Source organism: Gallinula chloropus, assembly GCF_964237585.1.
Source record: "Gallinula chloropus genome assembly, chromosome: 18".
In the NCBI taxonomy this organism is placed as follows: Eukaryota; Metazoa; Chordata; class Aves; order Gruiformes; family Rallidae; genus Gallinula; species Gallinula chloropus.
The window spans coordinates 4,015,914-4,041,749 of NC_140103.1; the positions used below are offsets into that span (position 1 = coordinate 4,015,914).

Consider the following 25,836-nt stretch of genomic DNA (forward strand, 5'->3'; position numbering starts at 1 on the left):
ATGAGGTGGGTGCTCCCCATGGCAGCAGCTCTCACTGCCCATGAACAGGACCCTGTCTTTTAATCAGTTTGTCCTGGCACTGGCAGCTCCACCACATGTTCCTCTGCCTACTTAAGCTGCCGGCCCCATGGGTTTAGTCTGCCCTGGGCTTTCCTTCTTGCTTCCTGGGTGTTCATCCCTGGATAACATTTGTTTTGCCCAGAATGTCCCATCCTCAGGAAAGCTCTTGGCTCTGGCTGCCCTCAGCACCTGGCTGGACCATGCTGGCCCTGTGGGGAGGGTGTCACAGCTGTTGGCTGCAGCATCCCTGTGCCCAGCAAGAACAGGCTGACGCTAGGGACAGGGGTTGGGGCTGCTGTGACCCCCTTTCCTTTTGCTTTGCCAGAGCCATGTCTCAGCCCAAGGGCACAGTGGTCCTCGCCTACAGCGGGGGCCTTGACACCTCCTGCATCCTGGTGTGGCTGAAGGAGCAGGGCTACAATGTCATCGCCTACCTGGTGAGCCCCACAGAACCCCACCCCAGGGGCTGGGGGTAGAGGGAGCGCTGGGCTATGGGTCTGGGGACCTGGGAGGAGCAGGGTGGAAGGGGTGGCCATGGTGGTGACTCTGATCTTGCTGGTTAATTATTGCCCAGCCCGGGTGCTGCTCTGCTGAGCTGCCAGCCCTGAGCAGCACAGCCTGTCCCTGATGGCAAGTGACCCTCAGCTAACGAGGGCAGTGCATCAGGGCAGAGCCAAGGGAGGGAAGGCTGAGGTCACAACTGAAACCCCGCTTTTGGCAGCAGCTTTTGGCAGAGGGATGTATGGCCTGAGGTATGCCATCCTGGGGGGAAAGCCCCTGCCCATCCTGGGTGGCCTCGAGCGCAGCCAGCACAAGCTCTGCGGTGCCTCTGTTGATGCCCTGTGCCAGGCTGGGCTTGTGCTGGGTTTTGTGGTTTCTTTTCAAACTCAGTCTTGTATTTCCACCCTCTCCCCCCGCCCACACTCCCCCCTTTCAGGCCAACATCGGGCAGAAGGAAGACTTTGAGGCAGCACGGAAGAAAGCTCTGGCACTGGGAGCCAAGAAGGTAACAGCATCTCTCCCTCAAGAGGATCTGAGCTGCCCCTGCTGCGGGGCTGAGCAAGGGGGTCCCACACCCCCCATGGCTGGGGCCACCATGGAGAGTGGGGACAGCACCAGCGAGGAATCCTTTTGATGGAGTTTTTGCACCAAAGCAGCATCTAGAAAAGGGGAGAGAAAGCCACCCTGTAGCCAGGGCACCCAAAGCCCCAGAGGAATGGGATCACCCCCCCACACCCCCACCCCAGCCATCCCAGGACTCCCTCTGCCCTGGCAGGTTTACATTGAAGACGTCAGCAAGGAGTTCGTGGAGGAGTTCATCTGGCCAGCGGTGCAGGCCAACGCTCTCTACGAGGACCGGTACCTGCTGGGCACGGCGCTGGCCCGGCCCTGCATCGCCCGCAAGCTGGTGGAGATTGCCCAGCGGGAGGGAGCCCAGTATGTCGCCCACGGGGCCACTGGCAAGGTGAGGAAGGACTGGTGCACCGGAATGGGGCTGCCACAGGGTGCCTGGGCTGCCAGGAGGGATGCTTCGGGTGTTTGTGGGTGCCTGCAGGGCTGTGCGAAGCCCAGCGGTGTTTTGACACTTCCTTCTTGCTTTCCGGGACTTGTGTGCCCGATTTCGGTTCCCAGTTGCTGGCGGGAAGGCACCCAGCACCCCGCCTTCGGCAGCTGCAGCTCTGGGCAGGGGCTGCCCGGGCCAGCACCCAGCTGAGCTGAGCCAGCACCGCCCGGGGCATTTCGGGGCACCCGGGAGGGCGCGGCGGTCCCGGTCCCCGTCCCTGGTTTTCCCGGTCCCCATTCCTGGCTGCCTCTGTCCCGGTCCCCATCCCCTGCCGTCCCCGTTGCCGCCGGCCGCAGGAAGGACCCTTTGCCGCTAGAGGCAGCCAGAGACCGTGGAAATGATGCTCGGGGCCAGCCCCTGCCCGGAGGGGGGAGGAATCCTCCACGGGCACCGTGGTGGGGACGTGGGACCTGCGAGTCGTGAGCGTGGACCACCCCCCGGCACCTCCAGCCCCTGCCCATGCGCTGCCCTGCCCGGAGCGGGGACACCTGGAGCAGGATGATAGTGTCACCAAAGGTCTATGCAGGGCCTTTGGGTGCTGTGTGTGCACCCAGCACCTGCCAGATGCCCCCTCTGCCTCATCCCATGAGTTCCATGCCCAGCTTGGCCCAGGGGCCAGGGCAATGTGCCCACCTGGAAGGGTCTTGGTGCAAGGGGCTAGGTCTGGGGGTCCCCAGCTGTGGCAGGGGGATGCTGGACACAGCTGGGCTAGCCAAGGGGCCTCCCAGCACTGGGAAGATGGGGCAGAGGGGTGGCTGAGGGCGTGCTTTGTGGCTGCAGCTCTCTTGCTCCTGCTGCAGTGGGTTCCCCACACCCTTCCTTGTCCATCGCACTGTCCCCAGCAGCAGCAGCCCCATCCCGGGAGTACCCCAGAACAACGCACCCCCAGCGAGACAACATTCACTCCACTCCCGGGTACCACCCGCCCCATCCATCCCCGCTCGCAGGGGCACTCCCCAGGCTCTGCCCACTCCCCAGGCTCTGCCCACTCCCCAAGCCATTAAGCCAGAGGCTGGGGCAGGGCCGGGCCGCGGGTAACTCGACCCGGCCGCACACCCCGTCCCCGGCTGCGGCGTCTTAAATGCGGCCATCTGCGGTGTCCCCGCTGCTGGAGCAGATGGACTTGTTTTGGGCCTGTAAGGGAAATGAGTGCTTTGGTGGATGTACTCGCCTGCGTGTAATAGTCCTCAGGGACTCCCCAGCCTGGCTGTAAATGCATCCTCCAGGCCAGGGCCACGAGGAGGAGAAGGAGAGGGGAGGGGGGGGGTCCTTACGCCCCTTGGTGCTGGTGGAAAATAGGCTTTAGTGAGCACTATTCTCTGGGAAGTGCTAATAATTCCCAGGCTTGTTCCTCGCCCCTTCCTGACTACCTGGCCTCATTAGCCGGAACTCATCAGCTTGGGCCAATTAAGATAAAGGCAGGTTCAGGGCTGTTTAATTAGGAGCTATTACATCCTCCTGGACACTGTGGTCTTCCTCCTGCCTTGCCCTCTCTCCATGTCCTCTGGGAAATAACCCTGGGTGTTTCTCAGTACAGCTCTGGGGTGACCCCAGGGTGAGACAGGTGAATGAGCTGCATCAGGGTTTTGGGCACCTGGTACCCAGTTCTACCAGGAGAACCATGAAAGGTGGGTTTGGGTTCGAACCTGTTGTGGAAAAGGGACTAGGAGTGACCCCGTGGGATGAAGCCCAGGTCCTGGCATCCGTTCTGGCTCCTGCCACTCTCCATGCTGGGGAACAGAAGAGATAAGTGAGTCCTCATCCTCAGGTCTTGCTTTTCCTGTGACATTGCTGGGAAAATAGACATGGCCCTTGCCTCTTGCAGGGATTTGCAAGCACCCCGCTCAGACAAGGGTCTCCCAAGCCACGGGCTGGGAAGCTCTTCCCATGAATCGACTCATCCCATGTGCTGGCCAGAGCTGAGCCCCTGAGATGTCTCCTCTGGCTCCTGGCTGGGGGATGCTGGTCCCATCCCAGTGCAGGGAGAGCAGCCCGGAGCAAGGGGACAGCAGGTCCTTGCCTGCCCCAGTGCAGGATGAGCCCTCAGCATCTCCCATTTGTGTTTCAGGGCAACGACCAGGTTCGTTTTGAGCTCTCCTGCTACGCACTGTGTCCTAGTATCAAGGTAAGGCACCCAAAACTGTCCCCTGGGGCCCCACGGCTGGGTTCTGGCCCCCTCCCCAGCTGATGGGGAGTTTTGGTGTTACAGTGATGCAAGGGGCTGTGTGCCTCACTTTAACAAGCTGCCAGCTGCAAGAAGAGACGTTTTGGCATTTGAGGGGGCTGTAATGATCCTTAATTGACCTGGTTTTACCCCAAACACCATGAGGCCATGGAGGAAACAGTACCCAGGCAGCTGCTGGATAATCGATGCTGCCTGTTTCCGTCTTGCAGCCAGTGCCTTGTTAGGTCAAGGGTTTGGGTTACTCCACCCTTGTGCAGGGAGATTGAATTTTGGTTGGGGAACTGGCACCTCTGGGTCCTGGCACCTCTGGGTCCTGGCTCCCTGGGGCTGCCCAGAGCCCTCCTCCATGGGGACCCTGGGGTGGTGCCAAGGGGCAAAAAGGGGTTGGGAGCTACAAGGGCACGGGAGGCTTCTCATGTCACATTCCTGCCCTCCTGCCAGGTCATCGCACCGTGGAGGCTGCCTGAATTTTACCAGCGCTTCCCTGGGCGCCGTGAGCTGATGGACTATGCCAAGGTAAGAGCTGGCACAGGTCATCTGTGGGATGCTCAGGCATCCATAGGATGCTCGGTGCGGGTGCAGGTTGCTCACCATGGCTTGGTGGGTGACAGCAGCAAGCCCTCCACATCATCCCTGCAGCACCATGCTGAAGCCTTCTGGTCAGGGTTGGGTTTTTTTTTCCTCTTTTTTCCTTCCCCATTCCTTTTTAAAAGCCCCACAATTACCTGGCTATTAATTACAACCTCCTTTCCACGGAAGCAGGTCCCAGCTCCCTGACTCGCATAACAGACAAAGCAAATCCCTTCTCTTTTCTTGTCCTTTCCTTTTTGAAGTACAAGTTGCAATAAAACATATTAGAAGTTTTGCATCAGGTTTTTACGTGCCCACCAGGGTACCTTTCTTTTTTAGCGACTTCATGGTAAATGCTTGACAACTCGGCTCAATCAATCACGAGGGAAAAGGCAGCTCTGTGCATAAACCAGAAAATTGCTTCAGTTTTTAAATAGCTGCCAGAGAAGCTGGCTGGGTAATCTCTGGGAGAGGCGAGGTGCAGAGCCGGAGGGATGCGGCGTGGGGCGAGGAGCCCTCCGAGCCCATTAGGGCCAAGGCCGAGAGCGACGTGTTGAGGACTGTGTTTGCCATCTGCTGTTGTATTATGAAGGGGCAAGTTTATGAGAGCTTTCCATATGTTGCCAAACAAATTGTCAAAGAGGGGAGTTATTAAGGCTGCCACGGTTTTATTAGGTGGAGAACGGAACATGTGTTTTGGGGCTGGGGGGGTTTTGTTTTGGGGCTGGGGGGGTGTTGTTTTGGGGCTGGGGGGGGTTGTTTTGGGGTTGGGGGGTTTTGGTTTGGGGTTTTGTTTTGTTTTGGATCTGGGGGGGGTTGTTTTGGGGCTAGGGGGGTTGGGAAGGGAAATGAAACAGGTTGGGGCCCCATTTGAAGAGGAAAGGTTGGGGGTTGAGGGTTCGTGGTACTTCTTGGTCTCTGATTATGTTCAGCATGAAAAATAAAAAGGGGGGTGTCCCTTTTTCATGCTTGGGGAGGGAGATGTGTGGCCAGCTCTGTTCAGCACCTGGATGCACTCGTCTGGGTGCTCAGGGGGTTGTAATGCAGTGATGTTTGGGGCTGCAGTGATGTTTGGGGCTGCAGTGATGTTTGGGGCTGCAGTGATGCTCGGGGCTGAGCTGGTGCTGGGGAAAGCAGGGATTTGAGCTGCTGTGGAGTAGCTCTTGCCAGAGATTCACTGCCCAGCTGTGCTGCACACCTGGAAGTGAGATCTCTCCCTGGTTGCAGTGGGCTTGGCCCTGGCTGAGGTTGCCTGGGCTGGGTGGTTGTTGGTACGTGGGTCAGGACTTGGAGGAGCCCCTCTGAAGGGATGGTGTGGGGTGAGGGTGGGGAGCGTGCGCTTCCCCCACTGGCTCATGGGTTTTCCATGGACCTGCCTGGGAAAGTAAATGCTCTGGAGCTCGTGGCTCATGGTCCCATGGGTGTTTGTGTCTGAAAGATGCATTTATACATCCTGGGTGAGGTGGGTGTGATCGATGGCACGGGGAGAGCCTGCCAGGGGCACAGCCTTCCTCAGCCTCGCGCCACTGAGGGCTGCCTTGCAGGGCAAAGAGCCCTCAGCATTAATTGCTTGGCTTTAACTAAGGCAAAATGCCCTCTACCAACACCTCCAAGGGTGCTGGGACAAGGACAATGAGACAGGTGCTGATGGGAGCACGGGCTGACCCAAGGCAGAGGTGAGATCTGTCCCCCAGCCCATGGTCTCCAGTAGCATTGTTGAGGGGTAGGAGGCACCTGTAGCTCTACCCATCCCTCTGATGGGTCAGGGAGAGGCATCTTCTCACTCTCACCTGGAGAAGCCTGGAGATCCCACTCTTCCACCCAGCAGGCAGCATTTTATCCTCTCAGCAAGCCCAAGGTTGAGTCTTGAAGCGTGTGTGAAGCATGGTCGTGCCCCTCTCTGCTCTCCCCAGGACAAGATCCATGGGCAGGAGACCAGTCCTGCAGAAGGGCCTGGGTTGAGGAAGTGAAGGCTGCCCAGCACCCACCTCCAAGCCTGGGATGGGGGTTCCAGGAGGTCCCACACTGGGAGTACAGTGTGGAACCAGCAAACCAGGACCCGTGAGCTTGGGGCAGTGTCCCCTGGGAGCAGGGCTGAGTTAGTCCCTCTGCAGCATTAGGAGGTATCTCAGGACCTTGCTGCCATTTCAGATAAAGGGTTGATGACCACAATTTAACAGCCACAAGCATTTCCTCCCCCTCTTCCCAGCAGACAAGGACCCTCTGCTCAACCCCTGCTCCGGGCTGAGCCCTTGGCTGATGTCCCTGCTGTGGTGACACTGAAACACCCAAGCTGTCTGGCGATGTATGAGCTCTGCACAACCACCGAGGCACAGTAGGAACCCAGGGATGCTACTGCTGCCTCCATCCCTGGCTCACCATGGCCATCCCGTAGCCGGAACATCCCGGCTCGGCGTGCCGGCAGGGTGGGCGCCATCCAGGCTGGCTCCGGTTGTTAGCTCACCACCACCATCGCCTCTCCCGCTAATTCCCCCCGCGTATTCACCTTGTCTTCACAGGCAATTTCCCCCATTGAAATGTCAGCGGATAATTGAGCGCGCCGGTGACCTTGTTAGGGAGCTGGGCTCGGCGCGGAGTGCTGCGCTGGGGAGGCAGCCGGCGCGGGGCTGTGCGTCCCCAGGCACGGGGCTCTTGGGGTGCCTGGGCTCAGGGGAACCCCTGCCACCCACCTGCTGTGTGTCTGTGTCACCATGTGTTGTATGAGGCTGTGGAGGTGTGTTTTGCTGTCCCCTCGCAGCAGAGCATCAGTCCTGTTTAGGCTGGGGAGCGTCCTGTGGTTTTGGGGACTGTTGTGCCCCATGTCACATCCCCTTGAGGAGCTCAACTGGGGGGGATGTGCCATCCCAGACCTAGAAGAAGCATTGCTGCTGGTGTCTCCATGGCTTGGTTTCATGGGGGGCTCTGTCTTGGCTCATGGCAGGGCTGGAGCAGCTCTTCTCCCAGCTGCACCATGTCCCTGATGTGCCCATCAAGGTGGCCTTCTCAGTGGGAGCTGATGGCACCCAGGGTCAGGGGCACAGATGCCTGCCTTGTTCTGTGCTGTCTTGGTGGTGGCCATGGGTTGTGTCTTTGCACTTTTGGGACTGATCCTGGTGGGTGCTGGTGGGGGCTGGCTCCCCACATGCTGGCTCAGCCCTGCTCCCTTTCTCTTGGCAGAAACACAGCATCCCGGTGCCTGTGACACCCCAGACGCCCTGGAGCATGGATGAAAACCTCATGCACATCAGGTGAGAGGCTGGGGGACAGGGAGCTCCCACACCATGGTGGGTCACATGGATCCGGGCTGACAACTCAGAGCCTGGAGTCCCGATCCCCCCCATCCTGCATGGTCAGGGCACCCCCTCCCACCTCCCAAGTGCTAGGCTGCCCCACCACGTGCTGGTCAAGGGTGACCCCAAAACCCCCTTTCTGGCCAGTTGTCCACATCCCACACGGCATCACCCATCCCCTGGGCTCTCCCAAGCCTGGTCCTCCTTGCAAGGCTGCTGCTGAAAGCTCCCAGAGAGGCGTAACGCTGATCAATCCCCATCCTTGTGGGGCAGGGGGTGATGGGAGCAGGGAGGTCGCGCTGGTGGGTTTTTGGGGTTGCAGGTTCTGCAGTGACATCTCTCTCCTTCCCTGCCTGACACAGCTACGAAGCCGGGATCCTGGAGAACCCCAAGGTAATCGATCACGGCTGCCCGGCCGGCGTGGCAGCCACAGGGCTGAGGGCGGCTCGTGTGTTTGCAGCCTAATTGGAAATTTCATGGTGGGGCCTGGGTGGGGGTGGGGGGGCCCTGCTGCCCACCCCAGCCCCCCGCCTCTCCCGGCATGTTAATTGCCACCAGCCTGAATAGGGGAAGGGACCGTTTTGGGGTGACACCAGGCGGGACGATTTCACGGGGCAGCGATAAAGGAGCAATTAGACAAATGAGGTGCTGGTGGGTGACAGGGGTCTGGGCTGGCCCCTGAAGCTCAGGTCCCATGCCTGTGCCTGCAGATCACCCATCCTTCCTCACTTTCCCATCCCTCCTCACCTCCCAATCCCCACTCTCTGGGGTGGGGGAGAGCGGGGTACACCCTTTGCGTGGGGTGCTGCTTGGAGACCCCAAGGGCACCCACGGGACAACCAGCTCCCACACAGCTCTGGCTGCTGATGAGGTGGGTGCTGCTGCAGTGGGTGCTGTGGGTGGGAGGAGCTCATCGCTCTGCCGTGGGTCTGGCCCTGGCTGCCTCCAAATAGCGCTCGTGGTCTGGCTGCGTGCTGGCCCCTGCCTGCACCGTTCATGCTCCAGCGGGTGGCGAGGCTCGGGTGGCTACTTAAACTATCCATCAGCGCTAATTAGACAGTCCGGGGAGAGGAGGGGGAGGCAGGAGAGGGAGAGGAGCCGGCTGGAGCACGGCAGCCTGTGGCCAGCTCGCTCTGGCTGGGCTGGCGCGTGCCTCCGGCGGGGCGTGAGGAAGAGGAAGGTGGGCGAGGAGGGTCCTGCTCCCCTTTCGGTGCCCTCCGGAGGGGTGTCTGCAGGTTGGGCTTTGCCAAGCCAGGCCTTAGGAGGGTCTTCTATTCTGGGAGAGCAGTTGGCATGGGGATGGGTTTTCATGCCTCTAGCTGGAGCTAGCAAGGGACTGACCTGTGCCCTTCTCATTGCACCCATCCTGACCCACCCTCTGCATCCAGCACCCATTCCCTCGGGGAAGAGGCTCTGCCGAGCCTGCTTCCTTCCCACAGCCCGCTCGGGAAGTGGGGTCAGCTTAGCAGAGAGCAGAGCTGCCACCCCATCCCCGAGCATCCTCCACCTCAGGCACCCCTTCCTCTGCCAGCAGCGGGAGGTGGCTTCCCGCAGTGCCACGTCACCACTGTCCCCTTCCCCAGCCCGGAAAGCTGTGCCAGGCACTGGTGCGAGCATGGCAGGATCCAGGGTGCCAGCCTCAGCGGGCTCCCCTCCCCAAACCCCTGGGACCTGCCAAACGCAGGGATTTGAAAGCAGATGGTTGAGCTATTTTCTGCCTCTGTGAGGCCCGATTGAAGGGCAATGAGGCAGCTAATGCGGAGAAAGATAGAAATTTACTTGCTTTAACTTCATATGGCACTCTGAAAGAGTTCATTCAGTCCCGGGCACAACAATATCAGCCGGATGAATAAACCATTTGCGGCATCGATAGCTCTGCATCATGGTTTACTTCATGGACCATTTGCTTCCAATTTCTTCTCTTCTTGCCCCGTTTTTCTTGCTTCTTTCTTCCCCCCTCCCTCTCTCCCTTTCCACACACTCTTCCTTTTTTTTTTTTTTTCCCCCCCTTTTTCCTCACCCCCCCCTCTCTTTTTTCTTCCCCCCCCACCCCACCCCTCCTCTCTCCCCTTTAAAGATGACATTGCAGGACTAGCCCCCCTGCGGGGAGGGATAAATAGGAGGCATTGATACACTGCAACAAACTATTTGTCATTTGAACTGTGCTTTTAGGAGGGAGAATAAAAAGAGGACAGCCTCGCACCCGTAATGATGGAATGCAAGCCAAATGTCACTTTTTATTTCTATTTAGTTATTTTATTTAATAGGGGTTTTCATACTTGGCTCGGAAAATTGGAAACTACCTGACTTTGACTTCCAATGTTTAGTAAAGAGTTTTTAATACTTTCCTGGATTATTTTTTTTTCCCCCTTCTCCCACCTCCCCCATCTTTTTTTTTTTTTTCCCTTTTGAACTCCAAAGTTTTTTTTTTGTTTTGTTTTCATCATCTCGTGTGGGTTCGTCTAGTTAATAAGTGTGATGGGGGCTAGGAAAGGCCAGACGATGTAAAATTGAAATCCCCAGCCCGTGTAATCTGCGTGCGGGGGGCACGGGGGAGGCACGCGTGCGAGCGCCTCTTGTTTAAAAACCAGGGAAAAGGGGCAAAAACCAGGTAAAATGGGAACCTGAGGGTGGGTTTGCCGGTACGTGTGTCGGGGTAGTTATGTCTGGATTCCCGGGATTCAGCTTTGGCTGCCGCTGGGATGTGTGTTGTGGGGTTTGGGGTGAGGGAAGGGCTGTCCCCCTGCTATGGGGAGGATGGCAGGGATGCTTGCAGCCTGGGAGCTGTGCTTGGGTGCTGGTGGTGACTGTGCTTCACTAGTTATTGGTCAGAAAAAGGTAAAAAAAAACAGGGGAAGTTTTCACTAAAAGGCTTGTTTCCCATCTTGAAAAATTTCAGATGAAAACTTTTGCATAGAAATTAATTTTCCCTTAAAAAACCCTTAATTTGTTGGGTTTTTAAGCCATCCCTCTTGCTTTTTTCCCCTCTCCTTTCTTTTTAAACTTGCTTCCTCCCTCGTCTTACCTTCCTCGATGGAGCAGGGGAGGGAGGAAAAGTGAGCAGGAGAGAAGTTGTGCTTTGAACAGGAGCGGAGAAGCAGCGGGAGGTACAGGCAGGGCCCTGGGTGCAGGCAGGGTGCCGCTGCTCAGGGATTCCCAGAGCTCCAGCTCTCAGCAGCTGGGTTTGGGTGGAGATACCAGTTTATCACCCCTTCAAACACTTGCAGGAGCAGATCTGTTTGGAGAAACACCACTGGAGCTGTCTGCAGGGAGGGTTTTAGGCTGCTCCTCAGCTGGAGGCTCCTTTGCAATGTTCCCTCTGGTGCCAGCCAAGCACAGCTTCAGCCCAGCTCTGCGGTTCTCCCTCCTTTCCACCTCTCCGTGCCTCAGTTTCCCCTCCCACCTACTTCCCAGAGCTGCAGATGCCCGGCCCATCCCTTCAGAGACAGGACTTTGCAAACACCCATCCCAAAGCGCTTTGGGTGCCAGTGCACACGTGTGAGTGCCGAGGGGGCACTGCAAAATCACGAAGCATTTGCTCTCTGGGACGAAAAGGGGTTTCTTTATTATATATTTCACCCCCCTCCCAGCTCTCCTGGCACACCCTGCGATTGCAGCAACCCATTGTCAGCCCCCAGCGGCCCGGCTCTGATAGAGACAAGATGCCTCTTTCCTATAAATCTAGGATTATTTTTTTTTAAAAAATAAATATATATATATATACATAAAGGTTGATGTGCTCTGAAATGGGTTTTTGCTTCGTTCCTCTATTTTCCCCCGTGTGTATTAACCCCGGGGACACCGTGAAAGAGCCGGTGCGCCTGGAGCACCTGCTGAGGTCAGGCCTCCTCCTCCTCATTAGGGGTTTTTTTTTCGGTCAGCGCCAAATAAGCCCAGGGCCTCGGTGCTGGGACGTGTGGGTGCCCGCCCTGCCGCTGGCTGCCACCGTCGTGGTCGTCGTTCCCCCCTCCCCACCTCTCCTCTTTTCCCTGCCTGACTTGCTTCTCCGCAGCCATCCCGCCTCCAGCTGTGGGGGCGGCGGAGGAAAAGATGAGATCAAGTTGAGGGGAAAAATTGGCTGATTCCTCCAACCCCTTTGTTCCCCGGGCCCCGGTAAGCGGCGGCGGTGCTGTGTGGTGCTGTGTGGTGCCGTGCTGGCCCCGTGCCGTGGGGTTTTGGGGGTGATTTGTGGTGGGGTTGGGGATGCCGGTGCTGATGCCACTGACTTTTCCCACCCTACCCCCCTCTTCTTTTCCCCTTCCCCTGGCAGAATCAGGCCCCCCCTGGGCTCTACACGAAGACCCGCGATCCGGCCACCTCTCCCGACACCCCGGATGTGCTGGAGATCGAGTTTGAGAGGGGTAAGCGCCTCCCTGCAGACACCCCCCCCCCCACCATCCCCTGAAGCTGAACCCCACTCTCTGGCCAGGGGGCTGCCAGGAGCATTCCCAGGGTGGGGACAGGCATGGTGGGCCTGGGATGGTGTCAGGGCTTGGGATGGTGCTTGCAGCAATGTAGGGCTCTTTAAGGTGTGCAGGGGGTCTGGGTGTGTCTTGGGGCCTGTGCTGGGACCCCTCTGAGAGTGGAGAGGGGTCTGAGCCCCTGTCCCAGCCAGGGTGACACACAGGTGGCCCCAGGGATGCATCACAGCTTGGGATGCTCCAGTTGGATTTGGCCAGTGGTTGTATCAGCATTGCAAGAAGGGGATGGGGACGTCCAGTTCCATCCCTGAGGCCCAGCCCTACAGCTGTCACCCATGAAGGGGACATGGGACAGCATCTCCCACCTCTGCCAACCATGGGCATCCCCATGCCACCATCCATCCTGGCAACAGCAGCAGCAGCGAGCCCAACCCAGGCTGGAAAGACCTCACTTAGAGGGGACACCCCCTCCCTGCTGCCCTCCTTCCCAGCCCACCACCACCAGCATCCCTGCTCCATTATCCTCATCCCCCTGCAAGGAGCAGCTCCCCCCCCACCCCAGCCCCCAGCAAGCCCCATTCAGCCCCTAGTTAATTTATTTGAAGTTTTAATCTAATTATTAACTATTTTAAAGGCTAAGCAGCTTTCACCAACAACAGCCCTGACAACGTCGGCTCTCTGCCGAGCGGACCCCGGCCAATACCCCGGCCAAGGATGCGAATAGAAAGAGCTGGGGCGAGGGGAGGGCGCAGAAAAGGGGGGGCCAGGGGGGGGAACCCGCACTGAGAAGCAGCTTAAGGTTCATTATTGCCGCGAGTTACATTTAATAGCAATTTACAACTGAGTTTATAAACCCCTGGAAAATAGAGGGGTTTATGGGGAAGGGGGATATAGTGAGGAGGGGAGGGGGTTGGGGGGGGAGAACCTGACAGCCCCCATCACTAGACAGGGCTCTCGCGGGTGCCTCCGTAATAAAGACTAGAAAGGGAGGCATTGAGGCTGATTGGCAACTGATAGTGCGTTAAATGGTAATGAGGAGGGCAGATGGAGGGGGGATTAGCCTCCAACTCCGCACCGCTTTTCTTTGTGGGCCCCGCAGCCCCCTTGTCAGCTTCCTAATACATTTATTGCTCATTTCACACCGCTAAAGAAAAATGCCTCTTTCTATTCAGCATCCTCCCCACCCCACCCCGCCCGTCCTGCTCCTGCCCAGCGCCCTTAAAACCCAAAATAATAAATTTAAGGGGAAAAAAAAAAGGGGTGTTGAGAGGGGGGGTGATAATGAATTCGTAGCACCCCACCATGGGGTACGTGTGCGTGCCTGTGCGAGCAGCCGTGCCCCAGTGTGGGGGTCCCTCTCAGGTGCCCCCCGTGCTGGTGGTGGGGTGGTGGTAAAGGGAGGGGGGGGGTGTGGAGGGGGAGATGGGACACGTTTGTCAGCCCCCCTCCGCGGCAGGGGCTGGTGGGACAGAAGGTGCTGCGACGTAAGACAATTGCAGAGCGTGAAATTCAATTAGTTAAGGGCCTGGTTGCAATTTCACAGGCCCTAAAAAAGAGAGAGAGGGAGAGGAGAGGAGGGGAAAGGGGAGGAGGGGGGGGGGGGCGGGGGGGAAACGGGACACGTTTTTATGGCCTTATTTATTTATTTATTTCACTTCTCTCCCGAGGTGGGTCCCCCTCCCCTCGCCTCCCCCTGCACCAGCTTGGATATGCCTTTTTAAGAAGTTATTTAGAGTTCATATCTGTCACATCTATTTAACGCCCGAGGGGTGATGTTCCAGTGGGGGGGGGGGGATCCTGACACTGCCTGATCCTGCCCGTCCTCCCTCCCCATCTCTGCAGGTGTCCCCGTGAAGGTCACCAACGCCGGGGATGGAGCCGCTCACTGCTCACCCCTGGAGCTCTTCATGTACCTGAACGATGTCGCGTGAGTGCCGTGCTGTCCCCTGCCCTCAAGATGCCAGTGGGGATGAGGGCACCGTCCCCAGGGAAGGGTGGAAGCAGGATGCTGGCAGCTGGCATGTCTGGATGAGCCCAGGGATGGTGGTGGTCAGCAGCAGGAGGGTGGGATGGTCCCGGTTGGGTCCCACTTGTGCCATTCATGGAAGCAAGGGGCACTGGGCACCAAATCCAGGAGCACGAGGGTATATAGGGGTACCTCTGTCCTGGGGACAGGCTGAGAGCATTGGGGTGGTTCAGTCTGGAGAAGAGAAGGCTCCAGGGAGATCTTCAAGCACCTTCCAGTCCCTGGAGGGGCTCCAGGAAAGCTGGAGAGGGACTGGGGGGCACAGCCTCACCCTGCCTGCCTAAAGGGGCTCAGTGGCTCTTTTGGGTGGAGAGTTGGCTTTTGGGGGGCTCAGAGATGTGCTGGCCAGCTGTCAGGAGCACAGCTTCAGCATGGCCTTGTCCACTTGCCCAGTTTATTTCCTGGTGGCCCAAGTTGCCATGGCTGCCTGCTGCCCTGCCAGCCCCACCATCAGGGCTTAAGAAGCTGGTGGCATGGAGAAGACAAGGGAAAAGGAGAGAAACTCCCTCTCCTCATCACCTGCCTTACCTGGGCTCACTACCAGCAGTCACCAGTGCTGCTTGGGGGGTGCCCATGCTGTCATTTGGGGTTTGTCCCCATTGTGTGTCCCCCCCATCCTTCCAACCACTCTCTGCAACCTCCCTTCTCCTCTGCAGGGGCAAGCACGGTGTCGGGCGCATCGACATCGTGGAGAACCGCTTCGTCGGGATGAAGTCCAGAGGTAAGGAGCCACCCACCAGCACCATCCCTGCTCCCAAAACAGGAGGGAAAACACCCTGCTGGGACGTGGTGGGTGCTCAGCATCACTGGGGTGCTCTGGCTCAGGTCCCACCAGCACCCCTTGACTGTCAGATTTCCTGATGACAAGGACTTCTCACTGGTCTCTAATGAAGGCAGGTGCCTGCTCCCTGCCTGTGCTGCTATTTGCACCAGCCCTGGGGGTCCCAAAGTGTCCCTGGAGAGCCCAGGTCTCGGGTGAGACCTGTCTCCATTGGGAAACACACCAAGCTGTGGCCTTGTGTGGGAGGATGCTCATAGGAGGTCCTAGAGGGTCTATAACATGGCTATGAAGCACAGGATGCCTAGCCAAAGTCCCTGAGGCTTTTTCACAGCATAACCCTTGATTGGTCTTTGCATTCTTGAAGCTGCAACTCATCATTATTGATCATTCATTGATGACATTATTGATTATCCATTGGGATCAGTTTCTTTGGGAATCCCTGGAGGAGGCAGCGAGCTGCCCCTGCCCAATGCAGGACTAACAGGGTGGCTCATCATCGTTTCCCCCACTTCTCTTTTGTTTTAATCTCGTTAATCCCTAATTAGACACTCCCTTTCTTTAACCTTGCCCTCTGCACAGGGCCTCAGCAGATAATTTTCAGAAACCTCAGCCCGCGGTCGGTCTCCCTCCCTCCCCACCGCAGGGCACCAGCCCCTGTGCAAGAGCATCAGCCACAAAAAGGCGAGAAGCAAAACCCCAAAATCACTTGCTCTTGAGTTTGAACAATCAAATTAAAACCCAAAAGAAGGAAGGAAGAAGGAAGGAAGGTAAGAAAAAAACCCAACCCCAACCCCAAACCGCACGCATCAGCCCGCGCATTTGCATGCAGGATGCTGAGTAATTTGTCAAAATCTGGTTTATTTTTTTTTTTTAAGAGGCGCTGACACGCTCTAGTGACCCTTCCAGCATTTAATAATTCCTCTAAAGCCCATTTAACTGTCACGTCTGTCTCCTGTGTGACATTGCCAAGCGATCGCTGCCGTGTTTGCGCGCCGGCAGACGCGGGAGGACCAGGCTTTCCGGGGGGATGGCAGGGGTGCAGGCTCCTTGGGGATGAGACCTTGGAGATGGGGTTTCCCCCCCCCTGTTTTGGGTAGGATCCTGCCCTTGGGTTTGCTCTTTGGGGTGAGGAGAAACTGCTCTGAAATCCGCTCCTGGGAGATGCTCTGATGGAGAGTTAGGATGGGAGGAGGCTGGAGCAGGAGGGGGCTGCTGGTACCTGCCTCCCCCGTATCCCCCCCCGGGGGTTTTGGGGTGCAGGGTGGCCCCACCATCACACTGCCAGGACTGTTTGGGACCCCAGACAGAGTTAGGGACACCAGGGCAGGAGGTGGGACCAGGGCTCACTGCGGGGAGGAGATGTTCCCTTAAACCCCAGCTGCATGCAGCAGCCCCCCAACTCAGGGCTCTGCAGGTTCCTCAGGCAGCACAGGGGACCCCTTCACCCCTGGGAACCCCACTTGGCAGGGAAACTGAGGCACGGGGAGTCAGCAGCACAGTGGGAGCCCTCCACAGCCACAGAGGTGGCACTGAAGGCTCCAGCCAGGTGCCTCCTCTCCCTCACGCCCCAGACCCGGGGAGTTGGGGAAGAGGAAAATTCATTTGCATTGATTTTTACTAAGCTCCTAATTGAACTTCGTTAAGGCCTAATGGGCGAGGGGCGAGCTGAGCGTGCTCGCACCAGCCTTTTAAGCCCTATTAACTCAATTTTGCAGTATTTGTTTTAGTGGGAGGAGGGTGGGTAATTATGGGGTGCCGGGGAGCGGCGCTGCAGCCGGCCGGGGGGGGCCGTGGCTCAGCCGGGGGCTCTTGGCTGTGAGCAGGAGCGTGGCCCTGCCTCTCCCGCCTTTTCACATCCTCATTATCAAATTATCTTTTTAACTCCGAAGGGGGGCTAATTAAGTGAAGTAAATTAAATCAGTGGGGAGGAAGCAGGAAGGAGGGGACGGCCATTGCCAAAAGAGCCCGGCGCTGCCTTGGGCTGGGGTTTTTCCTCCCCTTGGCTCTCTCCTTCCTTTTCCCTTTTCCTTCCCTCAGTGCACGGAGCAGATAGAGGAGTGGAAATCCCCCTTCCTTGTGATGAACCCCTTGTTTCTCAGCCCTGGCCCTGTGGTGGAAATTTGGGGGGTGGGGGGTGTGTGAGGGAACATCTTCCCATGGGCATCATCACCCTCCCCTTCCCCTTGGGAAGCTGCCGCATCCCGTCCCATCCCGTGGATGCCGTCGGGAGTGACAGCCCGTACTCAGCGCAGCAAAATTGCTCAGATGGAGGTGAACTGACAGCAGAGGTTACAAATTAGAAAATTTTAAGCAGCGGCAGCTGTCTCCTTGGCTTCCCCCCCCCTTACCCCCCCATGATCCCCCCCCTCCTCGGTCCCCCCCTTCCCCAGCGGTAATTACGGGGTGATTGAAGCTTCGCCAGTCTGCGGTGCTGACACCTCTGTCTTTTTCCTGTAAACACGGGGAGATGAAAATAGACACTTGGAGACGCTGCGAGTGTCACTTTGAAGGTGTCTCTTGTCTCCTCGGTGGCAAGGCTGGGAGCGTGGCTGTCAGCTCCCCTCCCCTCCGCCCTGGCTGTCACGTTCCCGTTCCCGGTCTTCTAGGTCAAACGGGACGGGCAGGGGTGCAGGCAGATGGGCTGAAGGTGGGGGTGTCAAGATGCAAACCCAGACCTTCAGTCAGCCCCAATTGGCTTTAACACCTCCTAAGGAGGGAGGAGAGGGAGTATTAATTGTGATCGCTTTGCGGTTGGGGTCTTGGGGGGAACATGCTGCAGCCCTCTGTGCCCCTGCCCTGCCCTTGGGGGTGGTTGGGTTTTGGTGTTAACTCTGCTGTCTCCTCCAGAAGCCCTGTGGGGATGGGTGCTGGGTGAGCAGCCTGTGACCTGCCCTCATGGGGATGGCCTGAGCGAAGGGGATGGTCATGCTTAGAGACAGAGACATCCCCTACCTGTAGGATGCTGAGGTCACAGCCCGTGCCTGGGATGAGGTTTGGTGGAGGTGACTTGGGCTGCTGTGGTAGAGAGGGTCCCTGCTGTGTCCATGGGACCTGTGGCCACCCTGGGACAGGACCCTGCTTGAGTCTGTGGCACTGAGCAGGCAAAGCCTGGCGCAGGTTTGACCCCCCACGACAGCCAGTGGGCTCCTGTCACTCCATCTCTGGGCTGGAGCTGGGTGGGGATGTGTCCCCTTCAGCAGGGACAGCTTCCTCTGGGCTTCCTTGTGTGTGAGCACACCCCAATGTGCGTGTGCTGCCTGCCCTTTGCCATCCCCATGGCTGTGCCATAGCACAGGTGCCTGGCGTTGGGAAGGACAGTCCCCAGGGGTGGGCAGGGGACAGGGAGCAGAGCACGGTGCAGCCACCCTCATGTTTAAACACCAAGTAAACACATTATGTGACAAATAAGGCCCGGGCAGTGGAACAAAGGGAGCAGCTCACCCGTGGCGTCAGCCCCCATCACCAAAATAATTGAGCATCCCTCCATCCCCAGGTCTAGTGCAATGGGGGGGGCAAGATGGGAAGGTACCAGAGTGGGGAGGACGGGGGGGGGGGGGCCCCTGCCAACCCTAAATGAGGTTGCCCTCCCAGCCCCCAGGTAGCCTCATTGCATCGCAGCAGAGGCGCGGGGCTGAGGGGGAGAGGAGGGTATTTCAGGCCCTGCGCTCCCCGCGCCTGTGCCCCGCCGTCGTGCCTTTAATTACAGGTTTTCAGCCGCAGACCGTTGGGCACGGATCGGTGGGGGGATCGGTTCCCAAACCCTGTCATTTAGCCTCGTCAGAGTGCCTCTTCAAAGAGGGGAATCTAGAAATTTTCTCCGCAAGGTGCGGAGTGGACTGTCTCGGCCCCAGCATGAATATAATGACAGATGCATTTTACAGCAAGCTGGGACTGAATGCGCTCGACCACAGCTCCTTCTGTCAGCCAAGTCATTATTTTTTGTCATTTGCTGACAGTTTTGGTCTCATTCGTTTCTCTCTCTTTTTCTCCTTTTCCCCCTGCCTGGAAAAATGGCTAGGTATCTATGAGACCCCAGCGGGGACGATCCTATACCATGCGCATTTAGATATTGAGGCCTTCACCATGGACCGGGAAGTAAGGAAAATCAAGCAAGGGCTGGCTCTGAAATTCGCTGAGCTGGTGTACAACGGTACGTATGGCCCTTCGGCCCTGCCACTGCAGCATCTTCCCAGCCTTCCTCTCCTTCTTCCCTTCCTCGGTGTGGGGAAGCTGCGGGTGCTCAGGGTTGGAAAGCTCAGGTGTTGGTTTGGAGGCTACTCGTGGGGGGAGAGATGGGGTGGATGGTGATGGAGCTCGACCTTGTGCTCTGCCTGCTTTCGTGTTGAAGGAGCTCTGTGCCAGCCCTTGGGAGGGGATGCCACCTTCTGCCATGGTTTGCTGGTGGGGGATGCTCCCAGCATCTCCCCCAGCCCAGTGCCACCACATCACCCCTTCCAACGCACTTGGATGTCTCACAGGCAGTGATTCACTGTCTCTTTGTTCCCCCCACCTTGCCTTTCCCCAGCTCTCCCTTCCATGCCATCACCCTGTGGGGTCTGGAGCAGACTGTGATACAGGCACCTGAGCACCCAAACTCCCGGTGTGACCGTCCCTGTCAGGGGGTTGGAAGCCAGCGGTGCTTTTGGTGGGGCAAGCACAGGGGTACCTGGCCCAGGGGGGCTCTCGAGGGGCTGTGACCCTGGCCGCCGGGGTCCTGGGGTGCTGTGGCTGGGGACAAGGAGGTCCTGGCCGTGCTATGCGGTGTGCAGCCCACACAGGGGCACTGCGGGTTGTGGCTCTGCCGGAGGGGCTCCCAGCATCTCCCAGCACAGCCGGGCCTGGGAGAGCACAGCGCTGCTGGGGTGGGCTGGGAGCCCGGGGAAGGCTGGTGGGGGACACAAGGGGATGCTGGTTTGCACCTGGAATCAGGGACAGGTATCAAGTCCTTTGCCCAAGAGCATCCTTCCCACCATGCACCCAGCACCTCCTGCTCGGGTCTGTTCAGCTGCCTACATGGGCTGAGTTTGAGGGGTCTCAGCCTGGGGGCTGAGGAATGGCACCCTCCCTGGAGGGGACATCAGCACAGCCCCCAGGTCTGCTCCACGGATCCACCCCAACTCGGTCACTGGTGCTAAGTTGAAGGAAGCAGGATTAGCCTGAAATGTGGCAGCAGATCTGGGGGGCTGCTGCTCAGCCCCAAGCGCAGCAGCGTGTCCCTGTGCCCGGCTTCTCCTCTGTCCCCTGTCCCCAGAGACCCCACAGTGGGGACATTTCCTGCCCCTTGGCCAAACAGCACTTTTACCTTTCCCATGTGCTGTTTCTCAGCCTCCCAGTTCCTCCTCCCATCCCTTTTCAGGCGTTTTCCTCTATGATGATTCCTGGGAAATATTCCCCTGGTAATAACCTGTCTCCAGGAGCTGGGGCTTCGGGCAGCCGCAGATCCAGCTGCAGATCCAGCAGGACTGGGCCAGGCTGCCCTCTCCCTTCCAGTTTCTGATACCTGTGCTCATCCTCAGCACTTTTCCCACTAAGGACATTATTTCCTGCATCTTCCTCAGCACCTGGCATTTAATATCCAGGCCCCTTGACTGCCTGAACCGTATTCTGGGGCTCTGGCAGGGCGAGTCTTGGTTACCTTCCCCTTGAATCACAGCCCCTGCCTTAATCCCCTCCTGATGCTCATGCCTCTGGCTGTATTTGTTAGACTTTGTCCTGGGATGCCTTTATTTTAATCTTTTTTCTTTCTTCTCTTGAAGTTTAAGCATAACCCTGGGTGTTTATTTCTAACCACTGGCTCCTTGCAAAGCCACCGGGTTAAAGAGACACTCAGGGAATTGGGATTTCTGTTTTTCCCTCTGCCAGGGAAAAAGGCTGCTGTGCCCCTGGCTCCAGATGCTCCTGGGAATTGTCAGCATGATCCCCCAGATTTCTCCAGCAGCCCAGCCCGAATCCAAGGACCAAACCCTAACAGGGTGCCAACAGCACCCATGGGTCCCCACGTGGGTCCCGCTGAGGCCAGGCTTTCAAGCTCAGCTTCCTTTCACACCTCATTATTGCAACTAGGCCCTGATTTTAGGAGAATTAGTGTTTATCTTTCCCCAGTCCCCATTGATCCCATTGTGGAGGGGTGGCTTTGAAGGCAGCTCCTGTCCCGGCAGGTACGTCCAGGTGCGGAAATGCCATTGTCCCCCCTGCCTGTGCCTGATTAGGGCAGGATCCTGGTTACAGGGATCATTAAGGGGGGTGGCTTCCAGTGGGGAATGTGTCTGCGGTGGGGGGTGAGGGGGGAGGGAGATGCTTCCTCGCACCTGGACTCGTTGGAGTCAGGATTTAAGTAGCTGGTTATTATTTTAATGTGTCTTGGGTTAATTTTTACAGGGCAGCAGCCTGATGTCATCCCTGATGTTTTCAGAGCTGAGCCTAGAGGGTGGTTACCAAAAAGTGGGGTGTATTAGCCTGCAGCAGTGCTGGTTGCAGGGAAGGGGGGTCTATGAACCCCCTGGCTGTGCCGTGATGGGGTGGCTGAGGAGGGGTCTTGGGTCAGGGAGATGGTTTTTCAGTGCAGGGTGATGCAGATCCCAGGGATGAGGCTGCAGGATCTGGCCCCACTTGGGGCCAGCAAGGCCAAACAACAAAAGAAATTGTTTGTTTCTTTAATGGCTTCAGCCCCTGAGCCCAGCTGGGAATGGGAAGGAAAGGTGAGAGGGCACCGGTGTGCGAGAGGCAGGGCGATGGAGAGATAAAACCTGGAGATGACCAGAGGGACCTGAATGGGCTCTTTCTCTCTCTGCCTCTATCTCCTTCTCCATCTCCCAGGTTTTATTCCAGGTCTCGGAGGGCTCCCTGGCTAATTACCCCACTTAGGGACAGGAGGGGGCACGGGGCCCACGGTGGCCTCAGCGGATGGCAATGCTGATGGCTGCTCCCACAGGATGGGTTTTGGGGAGGCTGCGGTGTGGCCACACATCCCCCCAACACCTGGCCTGCCCTTCAGGTGCTGGGGGGGCTGCTGTGCTGTCTGGAGCTGGGGCAGGGGGCAGAGATTCTAGCCATGGTTATGGTTAGATGGAGATTTACATGGGTGCCAGCATCAGGTCCCCTTGTCCCCCCAGCCCCTCGCTTTGGGGGAAACAAGTGGAACCACAAGCAGTGGTGGGGGGAGTGTGGCAGCAGGGGAGAGCAGAGCCCCACTGCCCTAGGAAATGGGGGCTGTGGGGGAGTCCTCCCCGGGCTGATAGGGCATCTGTGTCCTGCCGTGCAGCCTGACAGCCCAGCTTGTGTTACTGGTTATCACTCTGCTCCACATCCTGCCTGGGGTGTGGGAGAGGGCTGGGGGGGGGCACCCCACTGGGATACCTGTTTCTGCCAGGGGGGTTCCCTTCCTAGTGGGTCAAGCATTGCTGGGGGGGCTGCGTCCCCCCCCAACAGAGCCCGTGGTTGGGGTTGTCCTGGGTGGGGACGTGAGATTCACCAAGGGGAAGGGGCGCACGTGATGTCGTTGTCGCTCAGAGCTGGACCAGGATGTCCCAGCACCTCATTTCCATCTCCCAGTCCTGTGTTCCTTCCCTTGAAAATTACCTGGGGTCTGCTTTCCAGGACTTAGCCTGGGGGACCACCCTGCACAGGCACCCTGGGGCACCCCAGCCTCTGGCGTGCCCCGCTGACCCTGCCTCCTGCCCGCAGGCTTCTGGCACAGCCCCGAGTGCGAGTTCCTCCGGCAGTGCATCGGGCGCTCGCAGGAGGCCGTGCTGGGCACCGTGCGCCTCTCCGTCCTCAAGGGCCACGTCTACATCCTGGGCAGGGAGTCCCCGCGGTCGCTGTACAACGAGGAGCTGGTCAGGTGAGCTTGGGGATGGGGGGATGTTGCGGGGGCAGAGGTGGTGGCAGCAAGCATCTCGTCACATCCTGCTCGGTCCCATCCTATCCCATCCTACCTCATCCCACTCCATCCCATCCTACCTCATCCCACTCCATCCCATCCTACCTCATCCCATTTTACCTCATCATGCTCCATCCCATCCTATCCCATCCTATTTTACCTCATCGTGCTCCATACCATCCTATCCAATTTTACCTCATCCCACTCCATCCCATCCTGTCGCATCTTACTTCATCCCACTGCATCCTATCCTATCCTATCCTATCCTATCCTATCCTATCCTATCCTATCCTATCCTATCCTATCCTATCCTATCCTATCCTATCCCATTTTATCACATCCCACTCTACCCCTTCCTATTCCATCTAGTCATGTCCTGCTCCGTCCCATCATATCCCATTTTATCACATCCCACTCTGTTCTATCCTATCCTATCCCATTTTACCTCATCCCGCTCCATCCCATCCTCTCCTATCTTACTCTATCCTATCCTATCCTATCCTATCCTATCCTATCCTATCCTATCCCATCCCATCCCATGTTACCACATCTCACTCCATCCCATCCCACCTCATCCCGCTCCATCCCATCTTGTCACATCCCGCTCCATCCCATCCTCTCCTATCTTACTCCATCCTATCCTATCCTATCCTATCCTATCCTATCCTATCCTATCCTATCCTATCCTATCCTATCCTATCCCATCCCATCCCATCCCATGTTACCACATCTCACTCCATCCCATCCCACCTCATCCCACTCCATCCCATCTTGTCACATCCCGCTCCATCCCATCCTATCCCACCTTACCTCATCCCGCTCCATCCCATCCCACCCCACCCCATCCCGTGCCACCCATCCCCGGTGACCCCAGTGGCACTGTCCCTGCTGCCAGCCGCCCGGCCGAGGCACGAGCCGTGTTTTCCAGTCAATATTATTTCTTTCCTCCAGCTTTTCCTTCACGTTGTTTTCTCTCTCGCTCGCTGGTCCCCCCCCCCAGCCTTCCCTCAGCCCCTTTCAATCTCTCTAAACACTTTATAAGCCATAAATACACCCGAATGAGTTTAGATCAGTCGGAGTAAATGTCAAATTATCTTCTCTCTTTCTCTTCTCTTGGCTTTTCCCCCCCCCCTCCTTTTCCCTCCCCCTCAAAATCAACAGCTCCTAATAATCCATCCCAACCCTTCATTATGCTTCACACTCTCACTTGGAGAGATTAAATGAATAAAGTATAAAAAAAAAATATAAAAATAAAGAAGAAAAAAAAAAAGAGGGAAGAAAAAAAAAAAAGAGGAGGATGGAGGGGGGTGGGACGGAGGAAAAAGAGAGAGGGAGAGAAAAGCAGGGGCACTTATTCTCCCTGCGTCTCCAACCATTTTCCTTTTCTTTTTGATTTCTACATCGCTGGTTTGAAAGCCTTTGAGTGACGGCGTCACAGGAACCCGAGAGAAAGCTGTGAGAGGCAGAGCTGTGTGGAAATGCCTCTGCACAGTAGGTAGAAAGTAACGTAATTATAGAGCAGGTCAGAACCACTCGAATGAGCAAAAATAAAAGCACAGAGGTTTTTCTGTAGCCCGTCAGGGGAGGTAAAATCATTGTAAACTCTTTCTTTTTTTTCTTCTTCTTTATTCCCCCCCCCCCTCCTCCCTCCTCTCCCTCCCTCTCTTCCTCCTTTAAGGTTTGAGGTTTCTGGGAAATGAGCTGTGTGTTTTGGGGATGTAGGAAACCATCTGAGTTGGGATTCTGTGGGTGGGTGCTGCTTTGGGGAGGGGGATCAGCTCGGTGTTGTACTGAGGCAGCAGCAGCCATAAACCCCATCAGGGCCGGGGATGTCATCCAGCAGCACCTGGGGTGATGTCCCTGCCTGGCATGGGACAGGCGTGGGACAGCAGTGGCCAGGGCATGGCTCTGGGGCAGGGTGAGCATCCTTGCTTGACCGGAGAGTGTGGGGGAGGATGATGCACATGATGAGCTACAGAGGGGAATTTAGGTCCTGGGTTGCTCACAGGTGGCTGTTGGGATGGTCCTGTGGTACCACAGCTCCCAAGGCCACATGCCCCTTCCCAGGGACTGGTGGGGACCCTGCCCTGAGCCCCCTGCACCCACCGGCAGCCGAGGAGGGACGGCAGCATGCACCGGCCCTGGGGGACCGGTTGGCTTTGGGGTCACCCACATCCTTTCCCTTCCCAAAAAGCAGCCCCAAGCGCCCATGGGACCCCCCACCCAACCCCACTGATGATGTCGTTGTCTCCACAGCATGAACGTGCAGGGGGACTACGAGCCCGCCGACGCCACCGGCTTCATCAACATCAACTCACTGAGGTCCGTGGGGTGAAGACGGGACTAAGGGGGGGTGGGGGGTGGAGAGAAAGACCCCAGCACCCCAAGGCTTTTCCCGTTCCTGCCTCACCTTGTGGTGGGAGCACTGAGCCCCCCCCACCACCAGTGCCGGGGTGTGACACCCCCCCCCAAGCACCAGCCCTCCCTAATTACAGCCTTCCCAGCCCAGCCAGGCTCCTTATTTTACTCATCCCCCAGACCCCACCATACCCTCCTCTCCACCCCCCCCACCAACTCCAGGGCTGTAAAACACGCCGCATTTACATAATGGCCTCTTAATTTTTCCATTGCCTGTTAACTGCTTTGTTCTCCCAGATCCTCCATGTCCCCCCCCCACCCCTCCAAGATAAATTAATTACATTATCTCCTGGAAAAAAAAAAAATAGACAAGGGGGAAAAAAAAAAATATAATTAAACTGTACAGGCCTTAACAAACGCCTGCTCTTCACGCCCCCTCATTCTGCTTAAATTAATTGAAAGGAAATGTGTGTTATTACTGTTAATTCACAATTAATTTTCCTTTTTTTTTTTATTTAAATCCTGTTTCCAGGCTGAAGGAATATCATCGTCTCCAGAGCAAGGTCACCGTAAAGCAGGATGAATAGCAAATCAATCGCTGGAGAACCAACCTCCCTTTCTCTAACCCCCCCCCTCACTTCCACCACCATCACCATCCCCTTTTCTTTTTTTTTTTTTTCTAATTTCTCTTAAGAACTAGCA

General features: G+C 57.3%; 1 protein-coding gene across 1 annotated transcript; it reads left to right on the plus strand.

The window, feature by feature from the left end:
• ASS1 (argininosuccinate synthase 1) lies at positions 1-25,836 on the plus strand (the record flags this gene model as incomplete). Its single annotated transcript, XM_084272720.1, has 15 exons — positions 1-5; positions 386-497; positions 998-1,066; positions 1,337-1,525; positions 3,693-3,749; positions 4,251-4,325; positions 7,557-7,627; positions 8,032-8,062; positions 11,940-12,030; positions 13,933-14,017; positions 14,773-14,837; positions 18,916-19,047; positions 22,581-22,737; positions 25,033-25,098; positions 25,667-25,836. The coding sequence occupies 15 exons, from the start codon at positions 1-3 to the stop codon at positions 25,719-25,721; spliced, it is 1,260 nt and encodes a 419-aa protein (XP_084128846.1). The 3' UTR covers positions 25,722-25,836.